This window comes from Vicia villosa, unplaced genomic scaffold (assembly GCF_029867415.1).
Source record: "Vicia villosa cultivar HV-30 ecotype Madison, WI unplaced genomic scaffold, Vvil1.0 ctg.000219F_1_1, whole genome shotgun sequence".
NCBI lineage: Eukaryota > Viridiplantae > Streptophyta > Magnoliopsida > Fabales > Fabaceae > Vicia > Vicia villosa.
This window is the reverse complement of record NW_026705083.1, coordinates 212,757-233,743: the sequence shown is the minus strand read 5'-3', so window position 1 is coordinate 233,743 and position 20,987 is coordinate 212,757. Positions and strand designations below refer to the sequence as shown.

At 38.5% G+C, this 20,987-nt stretch overlaps 1 protein-coding gene across 1 annotated transcript; it reads left to right on the top strand.

Annotated features, from left to right (window-relative positions):
* Positions 1-457: 457 nt before the first annotated feature.
* LOC131625531 (cinnamoyl-CoA reductase CAD2-like) lies at positions 458-2,704 on the top strand. The gene is made up of 6 exons (XM_058896380.1): positions 458-781; positions 852-1,021; positions 1,248-1,439; positions 1,521-1,683; positions 1,906-2,089; positions 2,317-2,704. The coding sequence occupies exons 1-6, from the start codon at positions 664-666 to the stop codon at positions 2,459-2,461; spliced, it is 972 nt and encodes a 323-aa protein (XP_058752363.1). The 5' UTR covers positions 458-663; the 3' UTR covers positions 2,462-2,704.
* Positions 2,705-20,987: the final 18,283 nt, after the last annotated feature.

The window sequence follows — 20,987 nt, the reverse complement described above, 5'->3', positions numbered from 1 at the left end:
ACACCCAAATTAATTTGTGAATAAAAGGAAATAGATTGAATTATGTATTAAATCCTTTTTTTTTTCCTTTTCACGCGGTAATATTTATGCAATGAGCTAGTAATATATAATATTTGGCCTATATCGTATTTGACATTTGTCCTGTCGGTAGAAAGTGTCTAATAGTGAAGGAGATGATTCAAAAGTAGTCTAGTAGTTGTCTTCATCAGTATTAATATGTCTTATACTTTTGTTTTGTTAAGTTATAGACGGAGAGTAACGACAATTTTGACTCAAGTCTGTGGTGGTGGAGATCCAGTCACACAAAATAAAAATAAAACCTGTTTTTTTCTGATCCATTTGATTTAGATCCTAGGGCTAATAAAACCTTGACTGGGCAGCATTTTCATGTCCTTGGTCAGCGAGAGTGCGACTCATACTCGACGACAACAACAACGTCTCCCTGAACAATCTTCTCTTTCCTCTCCGTCAACTAATATATTGTTTTAGTTTTATGTGCCAATTGGCAGCATTGGAAAAGTGTCCGGTGGTGCGCGGTTAGATTAACAAATATATCTTTTTATTTTTTTTCATTTTTGTTTTAGGCTGTTGTTCTTTCTTCCAATATAACAGTAAAGGGCAGTCCAAAACTTGTGAAAGAAAAAGAAAAAGAAAAAGAGGATAATGAGTGGAGAAGGAAAGGTGGTGTGTGTGACAGGTGCTTCTGGTTTTATTGCTTCATGGATTGTTAAGTTCCTTCTTCAACGTGGTTACACCGTCAGAGCCACTGTTCGTGATCCAAGTAAGTAAGTGAGTCGTTCTCTTTATATGAATTCATTAACATTCATGTTATTTGATTGGTGTGAAAACAGGTAATCCTAAAAAGGTTGACCACTTGATTAAACTTGATGGTGCAAAAGAGAGGTTGCAACTCTTTAAGGCTGATCTTTTGGAAGATGGTTCTTTTGACTCTATTATTCAGGGCTGTCATGGTGTCTTTCATACCGCTTCACCTGTTCGTCATGTCGTAGACGACCCTCAGGTTTTTTTCATTTATAATCTTTTGTTTCACTGTTAAATTTCCAAGTCATTATTATAAATTTGTTGAGTTTTTGCAAAATTTAAAAATAGGGATCAAATTTGAAAATTTGAAAATTAAAAGGATTAATTTGTAAAAGTTGAAATTATTTAGGATCAGTATGCAAAATTTGAAAATTTTGGAGGACGTTTGAATTGATTCGAATTTTAAATTCTTTGAAAAATTTCAGACTGAGTTGATTGATCCGGCACTAAAAGGAACTCTTAATGTTCTTAAATCATGTGCGAAATCACCTTCTGTGAAACGAGTTGTGTTTACTTCTTCTGTCGCTGCAGTTGCGTTAAACACAAGGCTGAAGAATCCAGAAGTTATAGTTGATGAAACATGGTTTTCAGATCCAGATTTCTGTAGGGAATCACAGGTTCGCGAAGCTGGCAAATGCCAATTTGATGTGTTTTTTTTGTTGATGTGAGATAAAGCCAACTTCTGTTTATGTTATCAGTTATGGTATCCTCTTTCAAAAACTTTGGCTGAGGCTGCTGCCTGGGAATTTGTAAATGAAAACAAGATTGACATGGTTGTTATCAATCCAACAATGGTTGCAGGACCTCTCTTACAACCAGAGGTTAATGAAAGTGTTGAACTAATTCTAAACCTAATAAATGGTAATTCTTTGATGACATAAAGTGCATATGGATGCAACATTCATTGTCTTGCTCATGAAGTAGTTGTTTCTCATATCTCTTGTGTTACTTTATCAGTTGTTTTGGTTAACTAATAATAGTGAACTTTTGCTAAGCGTGTGACATATTAATTAATGTCATATTTATTCCAGAAATGAATAGTCATGTTGCATAATAAAACAACTCTTGGAATTTTTAATACAGGCATACCTTTTCCAAATAAAGCTTTTGGATGGGTGAATGTGAAAGATGTTGCCGACGCCCATATTTGCGCATATGAGATTGCTTCAGCTAGTGGAAGATATTGTTTGTCTGAGCGAGGGGTACACTATGCAGAACTCGTTACGATCTTACATGATCTATACCCAGCAATCCAAATTTCAGACAAGTAAGTTCTTAAATTCACTAGAATTAGTTACGGTTTGTTATATCCATGAAGTATTTCCTTCAATTCAGTAATGAAAATAATTTCATTGGAATTCTATCAATTCTCTAATATGGTTCTAGAGCACTGATACATGATTAAAAAAAAAATATTCAAAATTTATCACAAAATAAATTAGATTATACTCCAATACAACTTATGAAACTATGCACTCTCTATAATATTATCAGATGTGAGGATGAAGAACCATATTTGACAACATATCAGATTTCCAAGGAAAAGGCTAAAAGCTTGGGAATCGAGTTTACGCCTTTGGAAGTCAGCCTCAAGGAGACAGTGGAAAGCTTCCGGGAGAAAAAGATTGTCGACTTTTAATCCGCCAAGACATCTCACTTAATCAATAAACACATGATAAGATGTTAGTAGCAGAAGAATAACACTTATGATTGTTTTGTTGAATAGAAGTTGACAACTTCAATCATGTTCAATTTGTTATTATTATAAACTCTGTTGTTGTGATGGAATTGCCATTGTAAAATATGGTGTATAAAATTTGTATTTAATCAAAACGGGTCAATATTGTTCAGCAATGGAATAAGGTCTAAAATTGAGTTTTAAGGGCATGCATGTAAATTGGTTTTGTCTTCATGTTAACCACCTTGTTCTCGAAGGAATTTATCTTCATTTTAGACTTCTAAATTTGGTTGAAAATTTAGAAGAAATGAAAATTATTATTTTAACCATATTAGGAGAAAAAAGAATATTTTTTAAACATGAAAATTACACATTTGAAAATTTAAATAGACAACGCATATTTATGAGAAATCTCCGTGCCAACTTTTTTATACCTGACACTCCCAAATTTTTTTAATTCTAATTTTCTTAATCCTATTTTATCCATATTTTTTTCATATCTAAAAGATGTTTTCAGTATGCATTGTCAAATTTCCGGTATCAGTTATAAGGAAATTTAATTTTAGTTAATTTAAAATTTTTGGTACATCGAAAATTTCAAATTTTCGGTACTTATCAGAAATTTCAAATTTATGGTATCACTGTTTTTGTTTTTTTTTTCAAAAAATACCAGAAATTTCAGTTATAAAGAAATTTCCGGTACATCATACCAGAAATTTTAGTTAATTTTAAATTTGCGGTATACTGAAAATTTCAAATTTATGGTATCACAATTGTTTTTTGGCAAAAAATATTGGAAATTTTAAAAAATTCGATAATTTTTTCAAAATGTCCGGTATTTTTTTGAAATTTTCAGTAAAAACTCACGGAAATTTTTAAAAATCTGATACTTTTTTGAAATTTCCAATAGAAACATATATTTTTTAAAAATTAATGACTTTAAGCAAGAGTATAATGATAAAAGAATAGCTATGGGAGTGACATGTTTAATTTTTGAGGTGACATAGATTTTTTCGTGTATTTATGTAGGAAATTAAATGGGGACTAAACTAAATGCTAATTTGTTTTTCGAAGACTTTAAAGAAATTTAAAGTCATAATTGGTACGCCACAATAAAAACTGGCATGGCTGAACACATATATAAGACTATTTTGGAATAGGTAACATGTATATTGTTGGGAGCTACCCAATAGCTTTTGGAGTCAATTTGTTATTGCGGTTTATTTGAGCAAAGTATACTATATGAATATGCATCAAGACACATGTTTGGAGTGGAAAACTGACAAGCTACTCCAATTTAGAGGTTTTTTGAGCCTCTGTGTTTTTGTATTCAAGAAAGACAAGTTTGATTCTAGAACCATGAAATGTGTCTTCATTAGTTATCATATGAGGTGTGAATGAATACAAGTTGCGGAGAATAGAACCTGAAGGCTTAAAGCTCATTTTAAGTAGAGGTGTTACCATTTTTTAGTCAAATCCCCCAACAAAGTAAAGTTCCCAAAAAAGAGAGAAAATAACCCAAGCCAAGAAAAAAAATACCCTTTTAATCCCCATTAAATCTCTCTTTTAATCGTGGGGAAAAAAAATGAGGAGAGAGAAAGTGATTGGTTCTCTTCCTTCTCTCTAGGTTCTTCTTTGCTCTTCTTCTTCAGTAGCTATGGAATGGCGGAGGGTTCAGAAGAAAAATTTCAGGCACATAACTTTAAGATGGGATACATTTCCATATGGTGGGAAGCAGGTGGGAGAAGGGGAGGTACTCTCTTCCGTTTATTTCTCGGAATTTCTAGAGAGGAGTAGGGCAGTAGACATCTTTAAGCTTTTTAGTTGTGAGGGGGAGACGGTTGAGGTGGTGATTCCACCTAAACGTAATAAATTTGGAAAACGTTTCGGCTTTGCTAGATTTAAAGAAGTGAAGGAAGAGAGACTATTAGCTTTGAAATTAGATAACATTGTAATAGATGGAAAGAAGATTCATGTTAATCAGCCAAGATTTGCGAGGGATGGTAGGGGCGGTGGAAACAGGGGTTTCGAAAAGAGACATGTGGATAATGGAGTCTGTAAGGAGGAAATTCAGAGGATCTTCAACAGAAGGGTGGAGAACAAATCTACCTTTGCTGATATAGTTCAGGGAAGAGTCACGATGATAGACGTTTCAGCAGATAGACCTGTTCTCAGTTACATTTCATCCACAGAAAGCAAGGAAAGATGGAAGAATGCATTTATAGGGGAGGTATTGTTTTCGGGAGAAACTTACAATATTCAGACTCATATGGAGATAGAAGGTTTTTTCTCTATAAAAGTACATCCGATGGGGGCGAATTTATGTTTGCTTGAGGAGATGGAGGAAGGGATTGTTCAGGAACTCTTAGATGAAGGAGAATGGTGGTGGAAGCAATGGTTCAAAAGTATCATACCCTGGCAACCAAACATTGTTGATTCGGAGAGGGTGATGTGGGTGAGATTATATGGTGTTCCTTGCCATGCTTGGAGCTCTGAGTTTTTGAAAGAATTGGGAATCATCTGGGCAAATTCATATGTGTAGATGAAAATATTAGTTCAGCTTCTAACATGGATATTGCAAGAATCATGTTAAGGGTCCCTTTCTCCTTCACCCTAAAAGAACAGTTGCTTGTCTCAATTGATGAAGAAACTTTCAATCTGATTTTACGAGAAGACACTTTTGGCCCGGTCAGGATTATGGAGAAGAGGGATCCAGCTTCAATGGTAAATTCAAACTTCTCATTGTCTTTTGACTTGGAGTCTCACAAAAACAGTGCTGCCAGTGGGGATGATGATGATGAGAAACCGAAGGAATATCCAGCATCGGCGTGCAAGGATTTACAGGAGAAGGTAGTAGAGATGGGGGCGACGGAGAAGGAAGGAGACAGTGAAGGTGTGAGTGATTCACACGGTACAGGGAAGGACAATATTTTACACGGTGGATACAGAGAAAGTCTTAGCTGCCCTAGGGAACCTAATAACTTTTTGCTAGAGTCAGATAATATAGCAGAGGGCTCCTCTTTCAATAAAGCAATTTAGGCTATTCTTGTTCTGAAAAGAAAAGAGATGGCCATTCTTAATCACGAGTCTGGTTATTCTTCAGAACATACCATCTCAGTCCAACAACCTCCCAAGTCTCATGATGGATATCCTAAAAAGTTGGATGGGACCTCTACGCTGGCTGCCGTTCCAGATTATGATTTTAAGGAAAGAGAAAGACCTAGGGAAGCGTTCTCGGGAGAAGAGGCTAGAGATAAGAGAAGGCGACTCTGATTTGTTTGAAATGATAATTGGAAGCTTTAATATTAGGGGGGGAGGTAGCCTAATTAAGAGAAAAAAATAAGAAGTTTGTTATCAAAAGGAAGGGCTGATTTCTTTCTTATTCAAGAAACGAAATTGAAAGATATGCCGGTTTCTTTTGTGAGAAGTATGTGGGGGGAGGATGATATGGATTTTTCTTTTTCAGGATCGGAGGGCTTTTCAGGGGGGTTGTTGTCCATTTGGAGAACCGATTCGGTTACTGTTTTGGCTAGCTTTTGTGGCCCAGGGTATCTCGGATCAAAAGTTATGTGGAAAGGAGCTTGTTACTATATTTTCAATGTGTACTCTTCATGTGCCATGCCTCTTAAACATGTTTTATGGTCCCGTTTGATTGAGTTGAAAAATAAGTACCAAGATGGGGAGTGGATTATAGGGGGAGATTTTAACGCGGTGAAAAAGTGAAGTGAGAGAAGCGGCATTTCTTCTAGAAGTGGCAATTTGGAATGGGAGGAGTTCTCGGATTTCATTGAGGATACCGGTCTTGTTGATGTTCCTTGCAAAGGGAAGAGGTTCTCGTGGTTTAGTGGGGATGGAAAATCAAAAAGTAGAATTGATCATTTTCTTGTTTCCGATAACATTATATCTAATTGGGGGGTGGTTGGCCAATGGATAGGTAGGCGAGATGGTTCCAATCATTGCCCGGTGTGGTTGATGGTAGACAAAGAAGATTTGGGTCCTAAACCGTTCAAATTCAATAATGAATGGTTTAATGACAAGAGTTTTTACGACTTTGTTAAGAAGGAATGGGAGGAGATTATTGTTCATGGGAGAGGAGATTTTGTCTTGAAGGAGAAATTTCGTTTAATTAAAGAGAGATTGAGGTGGTGGGAAAAAATGTTTTTGGAAAAATTGATTTGGAGAGAGAAGAGAATGTGAAGGATTTGAACGAGTGGGACGATAGGGATTATTGGGAGGAAGAAGTCCACCTTAACAAGGTAAAAGCTTCAAAGAACATTTGGTTTAATCTCAAATTAAATGAGAACATGCTAATTCAAAAAAGTAGATTGAAGTGGCTAAACGACGGGGATGCTAATAGTAGATTCTTCCATAATGTTGTGAAGGAGAGGAGGCGTAGGAACCATATTGGCTCGTTGAATACTAATGAAGGAGTAGTTAATTCGGTTTATGCGGTGAAGGAAGCGGTGAAGGCTCATTTTGAAAGCAAATTCAAGGAGGATTGTTTTGAGAGACCTTTGTTGGATGGAATTGCTTTTAACTCTTTGAGTGAGGAGCAATCTTTGTCGATCGAGGTTCCTTTTTCGATTGAAGAAATTAAAGAGGCGGTATGGAGTTGTGATGGCACAAAAAGTATGGGGCCGGACGGTATTTCTCTTCTTTTTATTAAGAAGTGTTGGTCTTTCTTAAAACGTGACGTGCTTGATTGTTTCAATAGTTTTTTCTCCAGAGCGGTGTTGTCCAAATGTATCACATCCGCTTTTATTGCTTTAATTCCTAAGAATAGCAATCCTTTAGGTTTAGATGATTACCGGCCAATTTGTCTAGTGGGGAGTATTTACAAAATTGTCTATAAACTTTTGGCTTGTAGGATCAAGAAAGTTCTTTCTTCCATTATTTCTAATTGTCAAAGCGCTTTCGTTCCGGATAGGCAAATGATGGACGGAGTGTTAGTTGCTAATGAGTTAGTAGATTTTGCTAGTAAGGAAGGAAGAGAGTGCCTCCTCTTTAAAGTCGATTTCGAAAAGGCTTATGACAAAGTGAGTTGGAGTTTTCTTAGGTACTTGATGAGAAGGATGGGTTTCGGGAAAGTGTGGATGCGATGGATGGAGGCTATTGTTTTCTCAAGCAAGATGTCGGTGATTGTTAATTGTAGCCCAACAAGGGAATTCATGGTGGAAAGGGGTCTTCGCCAAGGAGATCCTATTTCTGATTTTCTTTTTGTTATTGTGGCGGAAGGTTTAAAGGCCTTGGTTGGTAGAGCAGTCGATAATGGTGATTTTGTGGGTTTTAATGTGAATGGAAAATGTTTCGTAGATATTCTCCAATTTGCCGATGACACGCTTTTAATAGGCGACGGGAGTTGGAATCACATTTGGGCCATTAAGGCGATTTTACAGAGTTTTGAAATAGTGTCGGATCTTAGTATTAATTATCACAAGAGCAAGTTGATTGGGGTCAACATTAACTCGCACTTTGTGGGAGTGGCTACCAATTTCCTTAATTGTAGGGAGGAGGAGAAGGAATTCAAATTTCTAGGTATTCTTATCGGAAAAAATCCTAGGCGAATTTCTTCTTGGAAGCCTCTTTTGGACAATGTTAGGAAGATATTAAATTCTTGGAAAGGGCGGTGGCTTAGTTTTGGTGGGAGGATAACTCTTATAAAATCGGTTCTTAGTAGCTTGGAGGTATTCACTCTATCTTTTTACAAAGCTCCTAAGAAGGTTATATCGGAAATTAATAAGATGCAAAGTAGTTTTCTGTGGGGAGGGGTGGAAGGGAAAAGGAAAATGCATTGGGTGAAATGGAATGACATGTGTCGTCCGGTGGAGAAAGGCGGTCTTGGTTTTAGAAGGTTAGACCTTTTTAATAAAGCGCTTCTCTTGAAGTGGAATTGGAGGATTTTTGGTGCTTCTAATGAATTATGGTATAGAATATTGAAAGCTCGGTATGAGGATGTGAATCTTAGGGTGATTGGTGATTTTTCGAAAACTAAGCAGGATAGATCATCGTCGGTGTGGTGGGCGGATCTTTTATCTTTAGGGAAAGAGTTACCGAAGAATTTTTTTACAAACAATTTTCTTTTTCAGGTTGGAGACGGACACACTATTTCTTTTTGGAAATCCCATTGGTTGAATAGTGGTCCTTTAAAAGATCTTTTCGCGAATCTTTTCAAGTTCTCGAAGTTGCAAGACGTATCAATCGGTTCGATGGGTGGATGGAGGGACGGGACTTAGATTTGAGGAGATTTAGGTATCTCCGTTAACCACACTTTAGACGTAGTTGCAGCTCCGAATTTTGTCATTGCCGACGGTGTTGTTACTGTTCCTAACAGCGATGGAATAGCTGTCCTGTTGGCAACTGTTTTAGCCGAAATTTTTGACACTGTTGCTGCCGTTAATTCGATTCCGGATGCAGGGGTAGCCGCTGTTCCGAATATTGTAGCTGTGTCGAAAATTGCTGTTCATTTGTTTGCTAGACAGCTTGCTGACATTGTTTTTTATCTAAACAGCATTGCTCTAATGCTAAAAGAGGCAGTGCTGACTCTATCCCAACCGGACTCTGCTGTGTGGAAACTGAAATCGGATGGTGTTTATTCTGTAGCATCATGCTACCATTTTCTGTGTAGTCTTTTTGTTCCTTTTGGTCCGGCTAATCGATATGATTCGGCGTTCATCGATATTTGGAAAATAGATGTTCCTTTTAAAGTGAAGGCTTTTGGTTGGAGATGCTTCATCAACAAAGTACCAACTAAGTATTCTCTCTTGTCTAAAGGTATCATTGTTTCTACCTCAAATTTGGATTGTGTTTTTTGTGTCGATGATAAAGAATCTCTTCTACACTCTTTTCTTTTTTGTCGGAATTCCGGTATTGTTTGGAGAGAGATGGCCGAGTGGATTGGTTTACCTTTTAAAATTGGTTTAGATTTCAAGGAGGGATTTATTTATTGGAGCTCTTTTTGCCGTTCTAAGAAAGTCAAAAGTGCAAAAGTTGGGACCGTTTGGTTAGCTATTTTATGGAGCTTGTGGTTGCAAAGGAACGACATAGTCTTTAACAACGGATCGTGGAACTCGAGGGATGTAGTTTGGAGTTGTAAGACGCTTGTGTGGAGGTGGTCGTATATCGGGAAAATTACTCAATCCAGTTATAACTTCTATGAGTTTAGCAATAACCCATTCTTTTACTTAAGTTAAGTTTCAATCGGTTTGTAATTTTCTTGTTTTGGCTCTTTGGTGTTGTAATTTCGAATTGGTTGGGGCTTTTTAATATATATCTTGATTTCAAAAAAAAAATCCCCATTAAATCTAATATCACATGTTCTCCTCCACTTCACAAGTAACAAGTAACGAACAAGTGAGAAATCAACTCAACATATTCACAATTCATTCTATAATTTCTCACTCAACATATTCACAATTCATTCTATATTAGAGATAGTCATAGTCAACGGACACAATACTTAAACTAGTTCTCTCTCTTAGGTAGGCATATATGCTTAATTAAGGGTAGAGTCTTATCCAAACTATTTAAGAAGGAATCATCACCTAGATCCGCCTCTGTGAAAGCAGATTAAGCCAATGCAACAGAGTAATCACTATCCTTCCCACGCCGTCACTTTTAACTATTTATTATTAGTATTTTCAATATATATTTATTTTTAATTAATTAAAATTTAATTTAAATAGTTGATGAATGAATTAACAACAAATATGTAACATCCCCATCTTACACTAAGAGTTTAATATTCATTATTAGTGTAATTCAAATTTTATCATTAGACTTTAATGGAATAAAAATGATAGTTTTAGAATTAGTTTAAGTAAGGTCCTTGTGCTATTTAAAGTCAATGGCTATATAAATGTGGAAAGAAGAAAAAGTCATATATATATATATATATATATATATATATATATATATATATATATATATATATATATATATATATATATATATATATATATATATGACTTTTGAAAAAGGTGGTATTGTAAATTCACCAAAAAATATTTGTTTGTGTTGGTCACGTGTCTTCACACAAGAGAATTATGTGTTTTAAAAAAACTTAAGTTTGAAAATATTTTCGAATCAAAATCAAAGTTTGAAAACAATTTTAATTTAATTAACAAAAACATAAATGTGCATAATATAAAATACAGAAAATAATGAGTTTAAGAGAAGAGAGAAGTCACTAGAAATTATACATGTTCAATAAAAAAATACTTAGTCATGTTCCCTATAATTGATCTTGAGAGTATCTAATTAAACTTGAGAGCTTTTATAGGTTGAACTTAGTGAAGGTTCAAAGAAGCACAAAAAAGGAGGGGTTTGAATAGGATTTCAAGATTAAAACTTTTTCACATCCAAAAACACAAACAACAAAGCTTATAACAAAAATAAAGACACATGGATTTTTATGATGGTTCGCTGTTAACTAAGGTACCTCTAGTCCACTTGCCAATGTAATTTTTCCTTATAAAAAAGGACTTAATCCAATAATCAAAGATTTGATTACAACCTCAATGATAACCTGTCATAGACTTATTGAGAATTCTGACTATACCGTAGTCTCTCCAAGAACTAAATTAGAGTTACCAAACAAAGATGTGTTTACAATATGCTTCTCAAAAAGCTAATACACTCAGAATGAATTATAGACCTTTACACCTTAGAAAATATATAATTAAAAGTTCAAGGTTTAGTAATGAAGGTTTTCTCTCAAAGAATTTCTCATTTTTTCTCTATTCTTTCTTCTTGCTTTTCACGTTTGTATTTCTTTGTATTTCTATTCATTTTATCCAAACTTCCAAGACCTCTTTATATAGATGGCGAATATATTCGTTGGAGGGTAGAATAGGAAATCCAAAACATTCACAGCTGCATGAAGGTGCTTCCAGCAAGGTGTGAGGAAGGGTTGAGTGGAAACAACATTGGTACAAATAGTACAGTCCTTTTTCCTGAATTTCAGGGTAGTGGAAATGATATCAGTATATTATTCCTTTTAGAGAACATTTAATTTTTCGACTTTTAATGCTATGCTATTTTTATTAATATTCTTTCAACCATTCTTATAATCATTAACTTCATATATAAGGAGACTTGAAGTTTGATCAGAGTTCAGAGTCTGTCTTCAGAACTTGGAGAGAGTGAGACTTCAAAGTCTATAGATTCAGAGTCCTGAGGCTTCATAGGATTGACCATTGCATAAACATTTCTTCATATTGTAACCCTATCTCATAGTTTGTTGAAGTTTGTATAACATCAGTAAAGAGCTCAGAGTCTACTTGATTAAATTCTCTTTTGATCATAGCGCGTTTAGAGCTAGTGAAATTACGGGTACATGCATAACACATGCTAATACAGTTGTCTTACATGATGTCAAGACAGATGTTGCGGCATCTAGAAATATACGAGATTCATCAGACTAAATTTGATACTTAATTAGAATTGCCGAATGATAAATAACACATATGTTAACTCAATTCAATGTAACAACACTTAATCTGGGGGCTACCAAGCATCATCTCAATGTAACTTGCACTTGAAGTTATGATGAAAATACTTCATGGAGCTTCTCAAGCATACCAATCTTAGGAGTGTCAATATTTGCATGTAGAAAGACTCCTGGTATAATGGTAACTTGAACCAAAGACTTGTTTCTATAGACAGAGTTAAATACTTGAGTACCTTGATTGTAATAGTTTGTCACAAAACAATGCTAGGACTTTCAGTTTGACATTGTACACTTATAATAGTGAACCCAAATAGAAAATACATCTTTCTTCAGCCAAGTAGCTAATCTTAAAGAAATACCAAGATTCAATTAATTCTAATCTAGTGATCAAAATATCCTCCAATAATACCATCTTCATAGACATTGCCAACAACTTTTACTCCATAATTCTCCATCATTATTTATTTGATCTTTTAAAACTATTGATGATTCCAGACTAAAATCAATTCCAAATAATGAACTCCCTTTTAAACAAAATCCTGCTTTACTTGAGAGCTTCCTTACTCAGTTCCTTCTAGTCTTTTCAACATTTCTGGAATATCCACTTGCTGAGATAATGCTTCAATATCTGGTTGAACATCACTAAAGGTACTTTTCTCAATAAAAAAACTCAGAAGCATACCTTATTCTCCTTTTAGGGTAACATAAGAATCTTTTATGACTTCTTAAATAATATATTTTCCTTTGCCATAGATCCCACAAGAAAAAGAATTCACCTATTTTTATCCAGTAAGATATTCACCTTTCATTAGACATGGTCAGATCCATTAGAGTAGATTTTATAGTTTTATACAGCATGTTGTTGCACCTTCTAGTGTGACATCTTAACTTCATCTTCCTTGAACACCAAGTAAGAGAATAAACAACAAAATACTTGTGGTGAAAAAAAATATCAATTGTTCTTAAATCATCTCAAGAACTCCATATATCTCATTAGAGAGGAATCATCCTTTTCTTGATGAAAATACCTTTAGACTTCACACAATTGAATTATAAAAGTCATTAGTCCTTTATTGAGAAGATCATTACTACGACTTAAATACTTCATTCAGTAATCTTCGGTCATTCAATGCCCTTAATTCCCTTTATTATCACTAACACAAACAACAGCTGATAGAATGAGACTAAACAACCGTCTGTTAAACACTTTTACTACATTCAAGTGTTTGGAGCAGTTAGAGTCAAAATACCAATTATCTTAGTTGAAGATCCAAGATAGGTAAGAGAAATTAGGCAATTATTACTTCCCAGAGTTTTAACCACTGCTTGTTTAATCAATGTTTATTTTGACTTTTGAGAAGTCAAAGAAAGAACGAACAAAAGAACCTGTTGAACTCAACTTACCACAAAAGAAATTTCCTCAGTGCAAGTATCTGTATATAGCTAGAATAACCAGATGTTCAACATAATGTTGCAACATTTAGATAACGTCCTTAACTCAAGTTGCCTTGATGAGAACATCCTCTTGTCACTTGAGTTTTTCTTGCTTACTAAAAGCTTGAAAACTCATTTTTTCTTGTAGCAAGGAAAAATTGAGACAAATGCCATTGATTGACTTGACTCATTATTTTAGTGAAAATCGCCACCGCGCTTTATTATTTCTGAAGGAAAAGGGAAAGGAGCGAAATAAAACCCAAAAAAGTTTTTTAAATCAAATCTAATAAAAAACAAATATCTTAGGTACGGGGGTTGATTATGCAAGGGGAAGAGAATGAATCAAAAACAAAACCAAGTGTCCAGATGAATTCCTTTTATCATAATGGGATATCAGCTTCATGATACATCAGAGGAATGATAAAATCATAGCCTCTAAACAATGAATTTATCAAGACTTACACCCACAAATCAAAAAGAAAATAGATGGAGGGAGAAATTAAGTCAAAGAAAATAAAAAAGGATTTTAAATGGTCAAATAATAAGAAATTATTGATGAAATACTTAATGACTATCTAAACACTAAATAAATTTTAAATAGGACCATAATAAAATTAGGATAACTATTTAATATTTTTAGAAAAGGGTTTGGTAATTTTTGGAAATTCAAAACTATTATTTAAACAATTAAAATCAAGAAAACAAAGAAAAAATAACAAAAAATAGTAAAATTAGAAATAAAAATATGGAAAAAATTAAATTAGAAAGAGGAAAATAAATGAAGATTTTAGAAGAAACTTTGGTATTTTTTGGATTAAAAATGAAATAGATATAAATTTTTGAAGTTTAAATCAAATTAATAAATTAGTTTAATTTTGAAGATTTTAGAAGTTCCCTTGTGTACTTGCTTTGATGATGAATGTATGTCCCTTCTGAACTTTGGTTAATTTGAATCCCCATAAAGAACTTTAATTCTCCCATAAGACTCATCTCAAATTCTATCTACATAGACTTAGAAAGTTCCTTGTAAAAAGTAGAATTAGCATATTCAAAAATAATATCATAAATAGAAATTTACACTACTAAAATATCATTTTTGAATATTTTACCAAAACAAAGTTGTATCTAACTTTCCTCTTGTAAAATCATTTTTCAAAAGAAAATTGCTTAATCTTTCATACCATGATCTGAGAGCTTGTTTTAGACCGTACAACGATTCTTTAGTTTATAAACAAAATATGGATTTTTATGATTCTTAAAACCAGCAGGTTGATGTACATAAACTTCCTATGTAATGTAACCATTCAGAAATGCCTCATTTGAATTGAATCACACATCCTAAATGACTTGAATCCCAAGGTGTTCCACTTTTTCCTATTTGGTTCTGACCAATTTGACTCGAGTCGAGGTTTATTCATGACTCAAATCACGAGCCTTCATGACTCAAATCAAAAATACAATATGACTCGAATAATTGAAAATGCGTCACTTTTTTTTTATGTTGATCTTGTTCCACTCTACTTTCTCACTTTACTCAAATCACAAATGCTCTTGACTCAAATCTAACTACCATCTTCACCTATTTTTGTGCATAATCTACAACACATACCAATTCTTTTTGTCACCTTATTTTCAAAAAATCTATTTCATAATCAACATTCACTATAACAAATAACATTTTTTATGACGAAGCTTTCACCACGTATAATAAAAATTATGGGTACATGTGACCGGAGTGCCTTGTTTTATTTAAAAAATATTAATAAACCAGTTACCTCGGATTTAAATGAAATTGGCATAAATATATGACCAGGGCTTGAGGTTCGATTCCCAACTCTTTTTATTTAATGTTTTATATGGAACCAAAAATGCACCTTTATATTTTTTAGATTTTACGATGAATATGTTACCTCGGTTTTCTGTAAAACCGAGATAAAAACTCCCTATGTTTTTTCAACCAAAAAGGCGCCTTTATTTTTTGTAGATTTTACGGGATGGTTTGTTACCTCAAATTTTTAAGTTATCCGAGATAAATACTCTATATCTTTTTAATTTCTTAAGTTTCTACCTAAATCAATTTTCGAGCCCTAACGAAAGAACACTTCTTCTCCAAGGAGTCATAGCGAACGAAAAAATTCTCTTGTTAGAACAAGATTGAGAATCTATGTTTAGAATCAATCTTTGATGATAACAAGCATATATTTTGTTAGTAACAATTTTACTACTAATGTTTTCATTAAGTGTGTAGATATTATGCTACAAGCCTTATACGACAGCATCAGAAAGAAACCCAGACAAGCTTCAAGAAATTAAACAAGATACATGAAGTTTCGGTTACAACAAGAAGATCACATGAATAGATGATCAGAAGTTTTGAAAGTAACACGCAGTGACATACAAAAGGCTACAACAACAAAGTCACACGTGGACAAGAAAAGATAATACAACCTCAGCCTACAAAGTGCAAAAGTTCAGAATCAAGAGGAAAGCCGTTAAAAACATAATCATTAGTGTTATGGATTGGGCCAATATTCGGCCCAATCTACTTTCGGCCCACTTAACCTTGGGGGTCCAAACTGTCTCATGGCCCAGGAAGAGCAAATGCTCGTCTACTCTCTGCCCGGCATAATACTCCCCGCGAGCTGCCTGGCGCCCGACACGGGTGCTCTCGGCGAACACCCTCTCCGCCGAGGACCCTGCTCCTTGTAGGGCTCCTTCATATCCAACCCCCCCGAATAACGCGGAGTCCACGTGGTCCCTAAAAGACCGCGTCTCTCTTAAACTTCGGAGAGGTTAACCAGGACAGAGGGCACTCACGCACCTCCGATATTTCTGCCCAAGAAACCTAGCAGTCTCCTAGTTGGGCCTGGGAATCCAGCCCAATAGCGAGATCATGGCCCAACGCTGGGGGCTATAAATACCCTCTTTCACTAGAGGGTCAAGTATTTAATCTCTTCTAACCTTTAGCTCGTACTTGCACTCCTTTGCTCGTTTTCTTACTTTGGCATCGGAGTACCTTGCAGGTTCACCCCCCTTCATTTCACAAAGATCCAACTTCCGAGCAGTCCTTGGCGATCCTTCTGATCAGGTACGATTAGTGGCGCCGTCTGTGGGAAACAAGCTTCCCCATCTTTAACAAACAAAGGTCAAAGCTAACTCATCCTGCGATCATCATGGCCGGCAACAACAACACCAACCAAACTCCTGATCCTTTCCATCTCGATCCCCTCATTCACGCTGCCACAGCTGACGGGCAGAATCGACACCGGCGGGAAGGACAACAGCCCACTACTGACGGGCAGGGGAGAACAAGGCACGAAATCTCCCAAACCCCCAGGAACGAGCAAGCTCAGAACAACAGGAACGAGCAAGCTCAAAACAACCGGAACGAGCAGTCTCAACTCCATAACAGGCCAGAGCAAGCTCGAAACCAGAGCAACGAAGCTGACTCCAGAGACGGGCAACCTGCCTCTTCTTTCACTCATACCTCCCAGAGGCAGAGGACCCAGTATGAGGACGACCAAGAGCAAGTCGACGTCCCTGAAGATGCTGAGTCCACAACTGTCCTCTTGCTCGCGGCCCTCAAGAAGACCAACCTCCTCATCCAACAACAAAGTGAGCGAATCGAAAGGCTATAAAGGAAGCGACGATCGCGTTCCTCATCCTCATCTCGCTCCCCGCCGAGGAGGCATCGCCGCTGATCACCCTCTTCTTCGCGCTCCCCGCCCAGGAGGTACTGTCGCCGAAGATCCTACTCACGCTCTCCTCCACGAAAGAGCAGGAAGATCCAGAAACTTGAGGTGGAAGAAACTGGGAGCCTTTCTCCCGAACAAGATCACCGAGGCCCCACCAAGACTGTTGTGAAGACCCGCGAGCGTTCTCCTCCCAAGGACAATCGCAAAACATCTGGAAAACCACAAGAAAAACCTCGGCAAAAATACAGCAACCGTGGAAGGCACTCAACCTCCCCCAGACCAAGCGACGAGGAAGACTTCCGCAGCCCTCTGTCAGAGGAGATCCGACGAGCCGGCCTGCCCCGGGGAATGGAAAAACCCTACACTGGATCTCTACGACGGGACCACCGATCCGGACGATCATATCCGGAGCATCGAAGCCGTCATGGATTATCACGTGGTCCGAGGATCCATCAAATGTTGGATCTTCCCGACCACGCTCAGAAAGGGAGCAATGACCTGGTACAGGAACCTTCCTCCCAACTCCATCCACTCCTGGGCAGAACTCAAGAAGCTATTCTCCAACCACTTCACAGTATCCCGCCGTCAGCCGATATCCGAAGCAACCCTCGAAGCTGTCATCCAGGGTACCGACGAACCTCTTCGGGAATATCTCGACAGATTCAACAAAGAGGCCGTCCAAGTACAGACAACTGACCATATGAAGAGGTACCTCCCCGAACGAGGGCTCCTCCCGGGGAGCGACTTCAAGAAGGCCATCAAAATAGAGAAGGTGCGCACCATGGACGCCCTCCTCCTCAAAGCCCAAGCTTACATTGCTTTCGAGGAAGGCGAAGCAGCAGTGAAGAAGGCCTCAAGAGGCAACGAAACTGCCCGCAGATCAAGCCAAGACTACTCCCTTTCGCACCGAGGCCACAAAAAAAGGAAAGACGACAGGCCCCTGAACGTTTCACACGAACGTATTATGGCCGAGTGCAAAAGCACCGAGTTCAAAAACTCCAACGTCAAATCCCCAAGGCCGAATCCCACCAGGCCGGGGACTGACAAGTCCAAGTACTGCAAGTACCACAAGAGCCATGGGCACCTGACCGACGAATGCATACATCTCAAAGATGCCATCGAGACTCTGATTAAGGAAGGTCGCGTTTCTAAATACATGAAGAAAGGAGAACCTTCCCGGAAAGAAGGCCCAAAGAACTCTGACGAGAACAATTCACCAGATGGCCGACCATTGCAGGTTGCTCTGTCCGTTACACGACCAGAGGACTTCGTACCTTCGGTTGGAGTGACCTCCGCTCTAAGCACATGGGAAGGATTCCCGACCGCTGTCGTCATCTCTAATGGCGGGGATCTGGGTTCTCTCACGATCAGCTTTGTAAAGAGAAAGTTTGACGAGCTGATCAGCGCTAATTCGGACCTCGGCCCGACCCTCCGAAGTTCAAAGGGAAATCAGACCCAATCACCTTCTATCTCGAAGAGCTCCCTGGCGGAGCCCCAAATGCCACGATCCCCCTGCTCGTTCGAGCGAGGATGGCTAATTTTGATGTCCGTCGGATCCTGATTGACGAGGGAAGCTCGGTCGACATCATGTATTCCCATCTTTTTCAGACCCTCAAGCTGGACGACTCCCATCTCACTCCATACGTAGGTTCCGACCTCCAGGGCTTCAACGGGACTACCACCAAACCCTGGGGTTACGTCGAACTGATCGTCACTTTCGGGGAAGATGAAGCTTCCAGACAGGTTAAAACACGATTCTTGGTGATCAATGTAAGACCCTCTACAACTGCATCATCGGACGACCCACTCTAGCCGAACTTACAGCCGTCCCTTCAACCGTGCACCTCAAGATGAAATTCTATACAAAAAGGGGACGAGTGGCCACCATCAACGCCGACATCGAAGCAGCCAGAAGGATATTCGACGCGTCGATGAAAGGATTACAGCTGATCGCCCCTCCTTCCAACTCCAACAAGAAGCCAAGAGCCGAAGATAAGCCAGCTCGAGAAGACCTCCAACAACCGACCAACGTCAGCTCAGTAGACTTCGACGCCCGTTTTACGAAAGAAGAACTGAAGAACGGCGAAGAACCACAATCGAGGACAACTCACCCCGTCCGACCAATTCCAGACGGCGACTTTGAGCTCGTCCCGCTGGGAGACAACCTTGACAAGGCAGTTAAGATCGGCAAGGACATCCCAGATCTTCCGAGGAAACAACTCGTGGCTTGCCTTCGAGCCAACGCCGACATGTTTGCTTGGAGCACAACTGAAATGCTCGGACTCGACCCTGAGGTCGCATGCCACCATCTCTCCATTGATCCAGCCGCGAAGGCAGTAGTTCAACGTAGGCGTCGGCAGTCTCCCGAGAAAGCGGAGGCTGCCGATAAAGCTATAAAAGACCTCCTAGAGGCAAATTTTATTTCCGAGGCCAAGTATTCAACTTGGCTCTCAAACGTTGTATTAGTCAAAAAATCTAATGGAAAATGGAGAATGTGTGTTGATTATACTGATGTTAACCGGGCTTGTCCCAAAGATGCTTACCCATTGCCTAACATTGAGAGACTGGTCGACAACTCGGACGGTTATAAATTGCTGTCTTTTATGGATGCTTATTCAGGTTACAACCAAATCCCCATGGCGAGATGCGACAAGCAGTGCACGACATTCATGACCGAGTTGGGCAACTATTACTACAATGTAACGCCCTTCGGACTCAAGAACGCCGGAGCCACTTACCAGCGGATGATGAATAAGGTATTCCAAGGAGAAATCGGTGACACCCTCGAGGTATACATGGAAGACATGATCATCAAATCCCGAGAAGACACTCACCACGCCACGCATTTCGAACGAGTATTCGAGCAGGCAAGGTCCTGCAAGATGCGTTTCAAGCCAGAGAAATGCACCTTCGGCGTCCGGGCGGGTAAGTTCTTCGGTTTTTACTTGACCGGAAGAGGAATAGAAGCCAACCCGGACAAATGTCGAGAATTCTCAGAACTCCCCACACCTAACAATAAGAAATCCATCCAAGTCTTAAACGGGATGCTCACAGCACTGTCCCGTTTCTTCGCGAAATCCGCCCAGCACACTCTCCCATTCTTTAAATTACTGCGCAAGGAAATGGTCCGAGGAGTGCGAACAAGCACTATCTTACCTCAAGCAAGTCCTCTCGGAGCCACCCGTCTTCTCCCGACCGGGAAACGACGAGATCCTATACCTCTACCTGGCCGTCTCTAATGAAGCAGTTAGCGCGGCCTTAATCCGAGAGGCTGAAGACGGGCAGAAGCCCGTATACTTCACCAGCAAAGCCCTACAAGGACCCAAGGTGCGATACCAGCAAATCGAAAAAGTCGCGCTGGCACTGATAATAGCCGCCCGAAGGATGAGTTACTACTTCCTCGCCCATACCATCGTCGTCCGAACCAATCAAGCGATCAAACAACTCCTCGACCGACCAGATATAGTCGGGAGAATGCTAAAGTGGTCCCTCGAGTTATCCGAGTTCGACGTCCAATACGAAAGCAGAAAAGAACTGAAAGCTCTGGCGCTGGCCGATTTCGTAGCTGAGATGACTTCGATCACCTCCTCCCCTTCCCCTGTCGAGAATAAATGGACCATCTACGTAGATGGCACCTCCAGCAACTCGGGAAGCAGAGCCGACATCATCTTGGAGAACGACGAAGGACTCATCATTGAGGTATCCCTAGTCTTGTCTTTCACCACGTAGAACAACAAGGCCGAATACGAAGCCTTCCTAGCGGGCCTACGGCTCGCTGAGTAGTGGGTGCCCGGGAGGTAAAAATCTACACCGACTCCCAACTCGTCGCATACCAGGCCAAAATCGACGTGCTCGTCGAGTACCTCGCACTAGTCAAAGATATAATGAAAAACTTTGCAAAAGCAGAAGT